General features: G+C 32.8%; 1 protein-coding gene across 1 annotated transcript; it reads right to left on the reverse strand.

The window, feature by feature from the left end:
• Nucleotides 1-1,208: 1,208 nt before the first annotated feature.
• LOC137818547 (protein ROOT HAIR DEFECTIVE 3 homolog 1-like) lies at nt 1,209-11,687 on the reverse strand. The gene is made up of 23 exons (XM_068622043.1): nt 11,242-11,687; nt 10,356-10,505; nt 9,803-9,869; nt 9,618-9,720; nt 9,090-9,160; nt 8,875-8,938; nt 8,705-8,770; nt 8,537-8,584; nt 8,385-8,447; nt 8,217-8,273; nt 7,816-7,974; nt 7,162-7,230; nt 6,981-7,072; nt 6,069-6,147; nt 5,699-5,864; nt 5,292-5,416; nt 3,781-4,043; nt 3,597-3,693; nt 3,346-3,510; nt 2,989-3,093; nt 2,370-2,464; nt 2,021-2,117; nt 1,209-1,806 (listed from the first exon to the last, which is right to left on the reverse strand). Exons 1-23 carry the CDS (start codon nt 11,243-11,245, stop codon nt 1,585-1,587), a joined length of 2,427 nt encoding a protein of 808 aa, XP_068478144.1. The 5' UTR covers nt 11,246-11,687; the 3' UTR covers nt 1,209-1,584.
• Between the last annotated feature and the right edge of the window lie 281 nt (nt 11,688-11,968).

Raw genomic sequence — 11,968 nt, forward strand, 5'->3', positions numbered from 1 at the left:
ATAATATGAAGTATTAAATATGATGAATAATAATTGTTCTAGAAAGAATGTATAGTGTTATTAAAATTAGAAGGAATTAAAAATTTTCAAAAAATTCATTGGCATTCAATTGAAAGGTACTCCATCTTAAATTAAATATAAGTACATTTTAATGATAATATTTAAAAAATATCCTTATATTTAAATTTAAGTATGTGTCTTGATAAATTAAAGCATATGATATTTATAGATTTCCTATTTCTTTTTCAAATGTAACATTTACATTTTCACTAATTTGCATGTGATAAAATATTAGATAAAAATTACTCTAAGATGTCATATTCTCCAAATTATTTCCTACAATGCCACACAATTCCTTGGAACCTTTTTTTTCACCCATGAGAAGTTGGATCCTTTAGTTGCACTTCTCAAATTTTACTTAATTATTTATTATTATTTTAAAGTTTTTTTTTAAAAATTCATCTTAATTTTGCAAAATTTTTTTTTTGAATACAATACTTAGTTTTAATATAAATTAAAAATATGAAAGTTTATTCAAAGTTATAAAAAATATCATCAAACTAAAACACAAAACAATAATTTTATTATAATTTAAAAATACAATACATAATTAATTTGTTTTATTTAATAACAAATTTAAAATTAAGTACTTTAGAATTAAGAAAGTGATAGCAAGTACTTTGATCAATCTTTCATTAATTTGTATCTAAACAAAGAAATATCTGATCAATCTTTCATCAATTAGTATCTAAACATAGAAATATTTGATCAATCTTTCATTAATTTGTATCTAAATAGAGAAATATCTGATCAATCTTTCATCAGTTTGTATCTAAATAAAGAAATATCTGATCAATCTTTCATCAATTTGTATCTAAATAAAGAAATATCTGATCAAACTTTCATCAATTTGTATCTAAACAAAGAAATATCTGTTCAATCTTTCATTAATTTGTATCTAAATAGAGAAATATTTGAGTGGTACATAAACAAGCAATCCAGAAAAAGGTTTTATGATGACAAGGAAACACACTTTATTTTGAGAATAATTGTATATTTGTTAAGAATATCAAGCATGGATAAAACATTGTTAAACATGCCAAAAATGGAACAAAACAACGATAGTTGTCTTCCAACAATGTCACAGATAAAACAAAAAAGTTGGCATTACAAGCAGCAAGAGCTGTAGTATCTCTTTTAGAATGATCTAATATCAACACACGAATCCAATTAATAAATTTTCCAAAAGAAGAAGAAGCACTCAGTAGTAGTAGACTGATAAAATTACAAACAAAATTGATTGCAAAAGAAGCATAAGCATCAAAGAAAGAAAGAAAGAAAGAGCGTGTAAAATAAGCTATAACTTCTCCAATAACTGAAGCACCTAAAATTGGAAAAGAGAACTATTATAAGGGGGAGGAACTACCTCACAATAAAACATTGCCCCCTGTATATGGCACTTGCACAAAAAAACCAATGCCTTTCAATGTCTTGAATGCTCACAAGTCAAATTTTGTGGACAAGCATGACCACACACCATTTTCCTACACAAGAATTTAGTTTTCACAAGATGAGTTTCTTCACCTACTCATCTTTAACTGGACTGGCATACTCGGTTCCGTTGTCCAATGCAGTCAGGTTAGATGACGTGCTCGACGAGACGCCGTGAGTCTCATTGTAACTGTTTTTTGTTGGGGATCTCTGAGGATTGTTAGTTGCATGGTTTTGTCCCTCCTCTGCTAGTTTTTTCATAAGGTTCATGATGGTTGGAACAAACTTGGTAGACAAGGATATGATTGCCGGAAGCTGAAGAAAGAAAGAAAGGGTAAGAAACAAGGATGCTATGAACTTGAAAACAGACACTTTGAACACTATAGAATGTGAAAGCCTAGTAGCTTATTAGCTGAACAATAAACTAATGCTCATAGATTGCAACAAAATTCACACAAGCAATACAGATATATTAGTCAATATTGGGATTGAACAATAAACTTTGAAGATCATAATAGCTTGTACTCACAGCTCCGTTGCGAAATTCACCCGAAATGTCAAGCTGCACCCACAGGGCTTTAGCAAGAAGATAACCAACAAAGATGACACCCAAATACAAGGGATTTCTGCCATGGAAAATATTAAAATTGGGTGAGATCAATTATTTAGTACACAAAAGTAGAGAGTTTTCTTTAGGTTTGTGCTTAAGGTAACATTATGTTATTAAAATACTAAAAACAAGTTTATGTCCAACACAATTCTCTTTTTACAATTACTACTTTTACACTAAACAGTTGTAAGAGGAGTAAGATGAAGAGCAAGAGAAAAACCAAAGAAGCAATGCTAAAAAATATCAGCAGAATGAGGTTCACATGCACCTTAGAAGTGTCATAAATTCATTAAATCCTAGGATAACCAAAGCAGCTATCGCCCAAGGGGGGGGTAACCAGTTGTTGTTGCGCTTGTTTGCTTCCTGAAAATACAAAGAATATTACATCAATAAGTAGGAATAGTAAAATCCAACAAGAAATTCAAATCTATTGATAATTTACGCTTTCATGAAAGAACCTAGAACCTAAACATTACCACAAAAGAGAAAAATCCTTTGGACCATGCCAACAATTTTACAAAGGACAAAACTTACATTAAGTACAACAGGTACTGCTGGTGCTATTCTCCAATCAAATTTGGAGTTTTACTTCGGTAATTTGCATCTTTTTAAATGCATGGCGTATTACCAAGGTGAAACTCTAAACATAATTGGAGAATATCACCAATAGTACCTATAGAACTGTAATGTAAGTTTTAACCCTTTAGAAATACAGGGAAAATACTATGTGAAATATAAGAGCATAAACTTGCCTCATTTCCTTAATATCCAAAACGCACATAGAATTGACATTAATAATATTAATTTTCCAATAATCACAGTAGATTTTCCATTTTCCTATATATAGAGGAACTTTAAAAGTCTTTAACAAATAAGAAACATCATGCCTGTGCAGAAATGGCTTGAGAGACACTGTACTCTGTCTCTGTCTTGAATTGCCTCCACAAAGACTTGCACTGGACAGGCGTAATCAATGTTTTAGAGGATGAAACCTGAATGGAAATTTCACACACCACAGATCAGTCAGTGCCCAGGATAGAAAATGCTCTCAAAATGTCACCAGAGAAACCACAATATAGCATTTTCAGCCTAAAATATACATCAAACAATTCACAAATCATCACAGCAAGAGATATATTTATATTTTGTTAGGGCAATCAGATCATTATTTGATGCAAATCAGACTATTCATCTACCGAAATGAATACACAGCTCAATAGTTCATCACATAAATAAAAATGCACCTCTTCCCAGCTACTAGAAGCTAGTGGATCAACCGTTGTCATGCTCCTTGTACCATTACTACTTGGTGATGGTTCCACCAAAGCAACTGCTAACACTTTCTCAATATTGTCAGAGTCATCATCATCCAAACGAATTGCAGCCATTACAGATAGCAACTTCAATGACTGAAAAGTTGTAAATATGGTTAAACAGATTAAACAAAAAGCCATACATAATCATTAAGGAAATAATATTCATAGACATGCCGTACAGCAGATCGAGCAGTCTTGGTGATGGCTCGTATATCTTCTTTACCAGTCCAAACACGAGGCATTGAATCAGCATCATGACTAAACAACATTGTAAACCTGCTTTCAAAAGTTAAGGTTAAGTGCATCAAAGTACAACTCAAAGGAAAAGGTAAAGTCAACTTATAAATTGCAGAAGATTCGTACCTGTCCTTCATGCGGATTAGAACTCTTCCTACTTCTTCTCTGGCCTTTCCTTCTACCAGACCTCTTGCATAATCCTCTAAACTTTTAAGCATTTTCAGTCTTGTTTCTTCATCCATATCAAACCCAGTAAGTGCAGCAGAGAACCCTGAAACAGCTGATACAGTCTCACGCGTAAGAAGGTTCCTTATTGATGACCAAGTATCACTACTAGCTCCGTCCAAAAGAGCTTCGACAGGTCCAGACAAAGCGTGTTTAAGTTTTTCCTGCAACAGTAATACTATGAGAAATCTTTCCAAGAAGTTATTCCCTCAAATTAAAAACCAAACCAACTGGAACAACCTAACAAAATTTCATAAATTACAAGCCTAAAATCACTACCGAGCATGAGAAGTATCTCGTACATTTGAATAGTCGCTATTAATTGAAAAAGTTTTAACAACATAAATTGTATCAAACGTTCCCTTATTGATGGTGGGTAAGGACGACGATTCTACCCATACCTAACGGATAATTGCAAAATAAAAATCTACACCAGGCAGAATAAAAATCTGCTTAAAAGGAATACTATAATACCCAACCAACCTCATAACCATATACCTATAGATGTGTGAGATTGAAAGATTTCATGTACATAGACACTATTTATCAATTTTAAGAATTAATTGATAAAAAAATTATTATATAATCCTGATTATGGTAAGTTTATAATACTGATATCGTGTGGCCATGTTCCAATGATTTAAGAATTTTCTTCAATTTAACTGTAACAATTCTTTAATTAATGTTCTTTATTAATTTATTGATTTTACACTTAAGCTAAGTGACAGAAGCAAAGGGTGACATGTAAGGGCCAAGGTCACGTACGTATTTAAATTATGCCCCTTAGAAGCTACAAAAACAAAATATTGGAAAAATGAGCATAGACATCACCATGCTAATTGGCCCTCGGGGAGAAAAAAGAGAGAAGTGTATATCTGATACGACAAGTAATGTGATAGGAATAGAAAGATAGATATGTAATAGACTTATTCTGAAGGTGAGATGTCTATATATAATTACCCAAAATTATTTTATCCACCTAATTTATTTATTTTCTCATTCATTATTGTGTACTCAATATAGCTAATAAATGTATATATATTATTAAACTTCTTTGTTTATTTTATGCAAGCAAAAAATTCAAGTTTTCTTTACTATATTATAATTTTTTTGGTTCTTTGATCTTCCAAATTCCAAATCCATGGCTCCACTCCTAAAGTGAAGTGTGGGTAATGGGTATTTTTTCAAACATGAGTATAAAGACAAGTACTTTAGTAACCTACTCAAACCCTATCCATTGTCATCCCCACAAGTGGGCACTCTTGCTTAGTTATAATCGCATATCACCACTCAAAAATAATTCAAAATTGATTTTTGGCACAACTATTAGTACATACGGCCTGCAATCTTGGTGTCATTACTGCTCTTAACGTTAATCACTCAAAGATTCATAAGACATGAATGGTCAATACCTCATATGATGAAGTAAGTTCAGAAATCTTGGCTGCACGCACAGTTGCAACATGTGCTTCAATATCCCGCAGCAATTTATCTCGCACTTTAGATGTATCCCAGTTTGTTTGTTCAATAACAATATCTGCAATGACAATAAATAAGTTTCATTGAGCAATTCAGTTTAGTGTAAGAGACATGCTTGCAACAAATATTATCAAGTTTGACTTCTTAAAAAGTAGACATTGTAATGAACCAAAGCCTAGCAATTCTGCACCCAACAGCAAATTAGTCACTGTACACAATCCACTTCTTGTTTATCCTTATTCACGACTTTCCCTTTCCAAATGTTCATTATATGCTTCGGCCTTCAACTTCAATTTATTTTTTGTTCACAAATAAACAGAATAAAGAATTATTTTATTACCTACACATGCTTCATCAAATTGAACCATACAAGACGCACTGCAATTATTAGCAGCCACAGAAAACCCTTCCCCTCCATTCAGAGCCTTGTCAAATGCCACCTTGAATTTATCCAAAGTGCCAGATCTTATATGTCCCAACGCAGATTGGAATGCTGGTTGGACAAGCTAACCAATTGAAAAGGTGTTAGGCGCCACTATAATTATCGCAATATAAAAGCTACTGAGAAAGAATTAAGGCTACTGTGACCAGTATCTAAAATTGTCATCATTGTTTCAAAAATCACCAATTTTTTGTTTGTCTTTCAATAATCATCAAATTCATGTATGTCCATTAGGGGAAAAAGGTTGAGCCCAGTTGAGAAGGATTACTTGGAACAATTTTTCTTGGAGTTGCTTTTGTTTGGAAGATCTCACACCTTCATCAAAATAGGTGGCTTCAGCATCATACCTATATTAAAAGAATATGCAATAGGTCAATATACCTTCACTCCACATCACCTTATTCTTACATGATGCAACAGCCAACAGCATGTAACGTTAAGAGACAACAAACTTGTAAAATCCAATATCAAGGTATAGTAAACTTCAAGATTGCACATAGCATCACAGAAATAAAACCAGTCCTTTATAAATAAAATAATGAGATGGTATTGGAAGAGCAGCCAGAAAACACTAGATGGTATTATTGTGTAACACATGTAACTACCAAATTCAAGACCAGAGTAGAAAATAAAGAACATCAAACTAAATATGGAATCCTACAAAAATTCCACCAATAATGGATACCAATCTTTCTTCTACCACCTTGAACAATCAAAACCATTCATTCACCTCTGTTGAATCTGGTTGACGAAACAGTGTAGATTCTTAGGAGCTAGTTTAGGAAGAATAAACCTGAATCAAATTAATTCAGATATGTTTGGTATGTATCTTTATGGTTTTATTTCCTCATTTCTCCCCCTGACTTGTAGGAAATTTGTTTCTCTGATATTTGTAGCAGAATCGTACAACAGATGCTGTACAAATACCTATGTACCATGATTTTATCATAAATTTCTCTAAACCTACAAGTTCACTCAAAAATCATGACATAAAAAAATGAAAAAAATATTATAGACAGGGCATGGGGATGAGGAATCCGGCTGCTCTAATCAACAGAACTGGCAGTAATGGCTGTAAAAGGCTAAAAGAGTTAGACAAAAAGCTTAAAATATAGCAATGTGGTATTCCGTAACTGAGCCACAACAAATACAGATTTCTTATAAATTGAACTACACTCACTCTGATAAACAAGTACCAAGCAGTGAACTGAGCTTTCTCCCAAATCCAGGAACAGGGCCAGATTGGACAGCCTCTTCCAGTTGACACCAATCCTGAGGGGTAATTGAAAGCAATTTCCACATCATTGGTAATTAGGAGGTCAAAATATGTTGAAGGATTATACCAAACTAAATGTCAATACCTCATGTGCTGCAAAAGAGGTATATTTCTCATTGGTGATTTCTTCACATCGTACAGTAGCAACCATAACCTACAAGTTGGTCGACACTTTTGTTAATAAAATCAAGGTTAAATTGAAATATAGTCCACACAACCTACAAGTTGGTTGGTGCTTACGTTAATAAAATGAAGGTTAAATTGAAATATAGTCCCAACACCTGACATTTATTTTTTCATTTTAGTACTTACATAAAATTCTCTACACTTTTGTCCCTCCATGAAAAAATGTTTACTAAAATGGTCCTTGACACTGCTTACCAACGTGACAACAGTATTAGATTTAGTACCTATACTTGACAAAAGAAATTGTTTTAATCCCTAAATGAAAAAAAATATATATACATTTTGTTGGGGCCTACCTGAAAATATCTCCACATTTTGGACCCTATACCTAACACATTTTTTTTTAATTTTGTACTTACGGGAAAAATACTCTAACATCATTAATAAATGTCAGCAAACAAAGGGGACTAATTTGTAAAATATAATCATGTAAGAATCAAAATCATGCAGGAACTAAACTGAAAACTAGAGTCAAGAGTGGGGAGCAAATTTTTAATTTAACCTAAATCAATACACATGAAAACAAAAGCAGTATTGTCAAGCATTATATTACCTTATGTGCAGGAAGGTCGAGATCTTTGTTCTCCTTAATGACTTTCCATATATGCTCAGAACTAAATGAAAAACCAGAAGCAGGAACTACTCCCCGCCGATCCCCTGCAAGCCCACCAGGAGCAATGGAATGCTGGAATCGTTGCCGCAAACTGGCAACCTACATTCAAAATAAACCAGAACAAAATAATGAGCAAATTAGACAAACAGACATTTAATAAACCAAAAAACGGATCTGTTCCCCACCATGAAAGCCAAATTAATACAAATGGATCAAAATGCAAGGGCACATAATCACTGCTGCAGATACGGAGATAAAAACAACCAAAAAATCCTTATAATGGGGGGTCATATCATACCATCAGCAAGTAAATAAGAAGGAAACTAGTGCACAATTCATACCTGCTCTTTAAATTGCTCTTCCTTTTCTTCATAACTAGAAAGTGCAACAACTTCAACCTGGTTATTTGTTGCCAAGTGTAAACAATTAATATAAACTTCAAATAAAATCTTGCTGCACAAAAACATCACTAAAGATTAGCAATATCAAAGGAAAGAAGAAGAACTGACGTTGAAAAATTCACTTAATGGGGTTTCCTTGTGGGCCTGTGGTTTAGGAACAGAGTCCCATATCTGCACAGGGAAAAAGTAAAACAAGAAAGGTAAATAAAAATTCTATAATAATTCCATAACAATATATGGAGATGAAAGCACTACAGTACCTTCTGAATATCTTCCCGCAAAACAGGTTCTAAATTTTCAAGTGGCGTCTATAGAAGAGAAAGATTAACCACATCAACAACAAATAAAAGTATTTAAAATTAAAAAATAAAATATTAAAATATATATAATAAACAGTTATAACAAGATAATAAACAGCTATTACAAACCCTTGTTTTATCCCGTATGACAAACAACAGTGTTGTTTTTCGTGGACTAAACAATCTCATCATGACCTGAAAGCAAAATTGAGCAAACAATAAGAAAGATGATAAATGACAATTGACAAGTTTCACGATTCAAGATAATTGCTAGAGTCAAATTGGCCAACAGCACATACTTGAAAGACAGTTTTCAACAGTGGCTTATTTGCAGCTTGCTCACGGCCAATGTCATGGCACCACCTTCATAACCATTGCAGAGGAAGGGAATTAGTCACACAAAGAAAGAAGATTCAAAATGGAAAAACATTAAAACAAGAAATACAAGCAGCTACAGATTTAAAATTTTCTGAAATTAGTCCGTATTAAAACTAAAGCAAGAAGAAAAGCTCACATGTTTATTAACACAATATCTGATACAGCAAGAGCAAATAGAGCACTCTGCTTTTCAAAAGCAGTGTCATCCTGAGAAAAAAACAATTTCAGTACACAAGGAGAACTGATCGCATAAATTAAACTATTCCTAATCCATCACAATGCTAACTTGGATTAAACTTTTATGGAACTCTTTCTCACAATTTAATAACAAATAAAATTCAAAAGAGATCAGGAGGTTAGAGAGGGGGAGAAACTAACGAGATAACCAAACCTCCTATTTATCATTTCCATAAAAAATTTAAAACAATAAAACAATGTTATTTTGCATGTGCAGAAAAAAAGGAAAAGGAATGCTACAAGTAAATCTTGAACAACAGGAATTTATGAACTCCAAAAAGGTTTATAATAAACATCAAATGTTCTACAAGGCGCTAGAAATTCAAATTAAAAAAATATAAATCCAAATGTCAATTGGATGCTGCCGATAGACTGGATTTTGAGCACTTCTACCAAAATAAGTTAATATATAACAAAAAAACAACACCTCTCCGCGTTCTCTTCCATCAGTACCCTCCAAATCCATAACAAGTGTACAAGGCTCTATGCCGGTGCATTTAGCCATCCAGATTCCTTTGGTTGTTTGAGACCTGAAAACAACCATACTCATCAGGTCACCACCCTGTTAGCTGATCAGGATTTGTGTGACATGTCGAAATTGCAACAACATACCTTCCCTTGAAAGCATCCATCTCTCTGAAGTTGGTACGGAACAAATTATTTAATAGTGTGCTCTTGCCTGCCCAGAGCAAAGAACACGAAGAGCTAGATAAGATTAAGATCCTTTTATGCTTGTTAATAGATAAGAGTGAAGTAAAATTAAAGAGATGAAATACATTTTAAAGGTTAAAATTCGGGAATCACTATTTAGTATAGATGATGAAGGCATAGATATAAGCCACGCTACAATTGGGCTCATGGCGAGTTTTTGGGTAATTTGCAATGGACCATCATAGGTTCCAGTCTCATTGCTACTCATGTAACAAAAAGTTGTAAATTTATATCAGATTCAACTAGAAGGAGGATATTATTCATTAAACTTTTATTTAACCTTTCCATGGATCTTAAATAACAAAAACCTTCATCATAGTTTTAAGTGAAATATCTTAATTGCCTGCAGATTTTAATATCTTCAGGTGTATAGACAGGTTAAATTAATCATAGAATCCAATTATCTTGAGAAGGGAAGGAAAAACAATAAGGCTATGGAAGCAAGAAAACATACCACTGCTTTGTGGACCCATTATAGAAACTACAGCATACGAAAGCCCACATTCAGCCAACTTCACCTCCTTCATAAAGCTTTCAACCCCAGAAATATTGAATGTACCATCTCCATCAATAAGCTGAGTTGAACAACAAGACTCACTATTTGCTGGATAAGCAGATACTTCATGTTAGTAGGGGGTGAAATTCCAGCACATAACTTGCTCAAATTTAAAGTATAACACTAATTGAGATCCACAGGCAAAACTGGAATCTTAGGTATGATTGCAGCTTTGCACTGTGATATACAAATTGCTAGAAACACAGAAATCAGGAAAAAAGGAAATTCAACTTGATCATCCAGCCCCGGTAAGAACATTGTTATCTGGTTCAACACTCCATCCATTCATCAATTCATGCCCAATACTCCCACTAACAAGCTGAGCAGAGATACTAATCTCCATACCATAAAATTAAATTAATCAGCCCTCTAACAGGCACACCCTTCTCAATTTTCAATTTTGTTCTCCCCATAGCAACAATCTAAACCTTGTCCCGGATCCAACCAATTAGCCACACAAAACACAATTAAGGATCAAATGTAAAAATCAACCACACCCTCAATTTCCCATAAATCCTACAAAGATATTCACTCGAAACTGAAATTATAATTACAAATAAAACAACAGTCAAAAATAAAAGGTAAAAACAAAACGCATGCAAGTGTAACTACAGGTTTTCCGTTAACACCCAGCAAGCATCATCTATAAAAGATTCAAACTTTGATGTAAGCTAAAATTGGGAAAGCAGAAAGAAATCAAAAGGTGAAGAATAAAGCTGTGATCAGAACAAGATCGAAAAAAAAAATGCAGGAACCAGATCGACGATGAATAGAAAAAGCGTACCCATTAGCCTGAGATTGGAGAAATGCGCTAAGGAAGATCGAAAGGGAGAAAAAGGAAGGAAGCGATCTCAGAGTCTCTCTCGCAGAGGCGTTACCATTGCCATGCCATCACCATAACTACACACATATACTTCATTCCAAATAATGCTTCACATTTTCTTTTCTTTTCTTTTTTTTCCTTTTTTACCTTTTTCTTATCGTTGAAAAATTGGAAATAACTTTTTTTAGTTTTATTTTTTATTTTGATTCTCAACAAAAGAACATCAAATTGAATTTTCTTTTGAAAAATAAAATTAAATTAAATCCGCTAATCGAGAAAATTAATTAGATTAATGAAAAAATTCAGAAAATGAGAAATTTTCCAAAGACCTCGCCGCGTTCATGACAGTATCAAACCAATCATCGTGTCTTGTTTGTGGCGCAATCCATCGTACCAACTACCAACACAAACTAAAATGTTTTTCTGTTTTCTTTTAAATATTTTTATTATTAAGTCAATTTTTATTCAATAAATTTAGGTCCAATTTCAATTTTTAGAAATTATAGTTTTAAAATATCAATTGCTAAAAAGAAGTACTCTTAATTGTTTATTTTTTATTATATGATAAAATAAAACAATTCATTCAAAATGACATAAGTTTACAATATAATTGGAGTAACTAGTTTTTAATTTGACTTTCTTAATAACTATTTTAAAATTTGTTTACAACATAATTTATTATAAAACT

Source organism: Phaseolus vulgaris, chromosome 10 (assembly GCF_000499845.2).
Source record: "Phaseolus vulgaris cultivar G19833 chromosome 10, P. vulgaris v2.0, whole genome shotgun sequence".
NCBI lineage: Eukaryota > Viridiplantae > Streptophyta > Magnoliopsida > Fabales > Fabaceae > Phaseolus > Phaseolus vulgaris.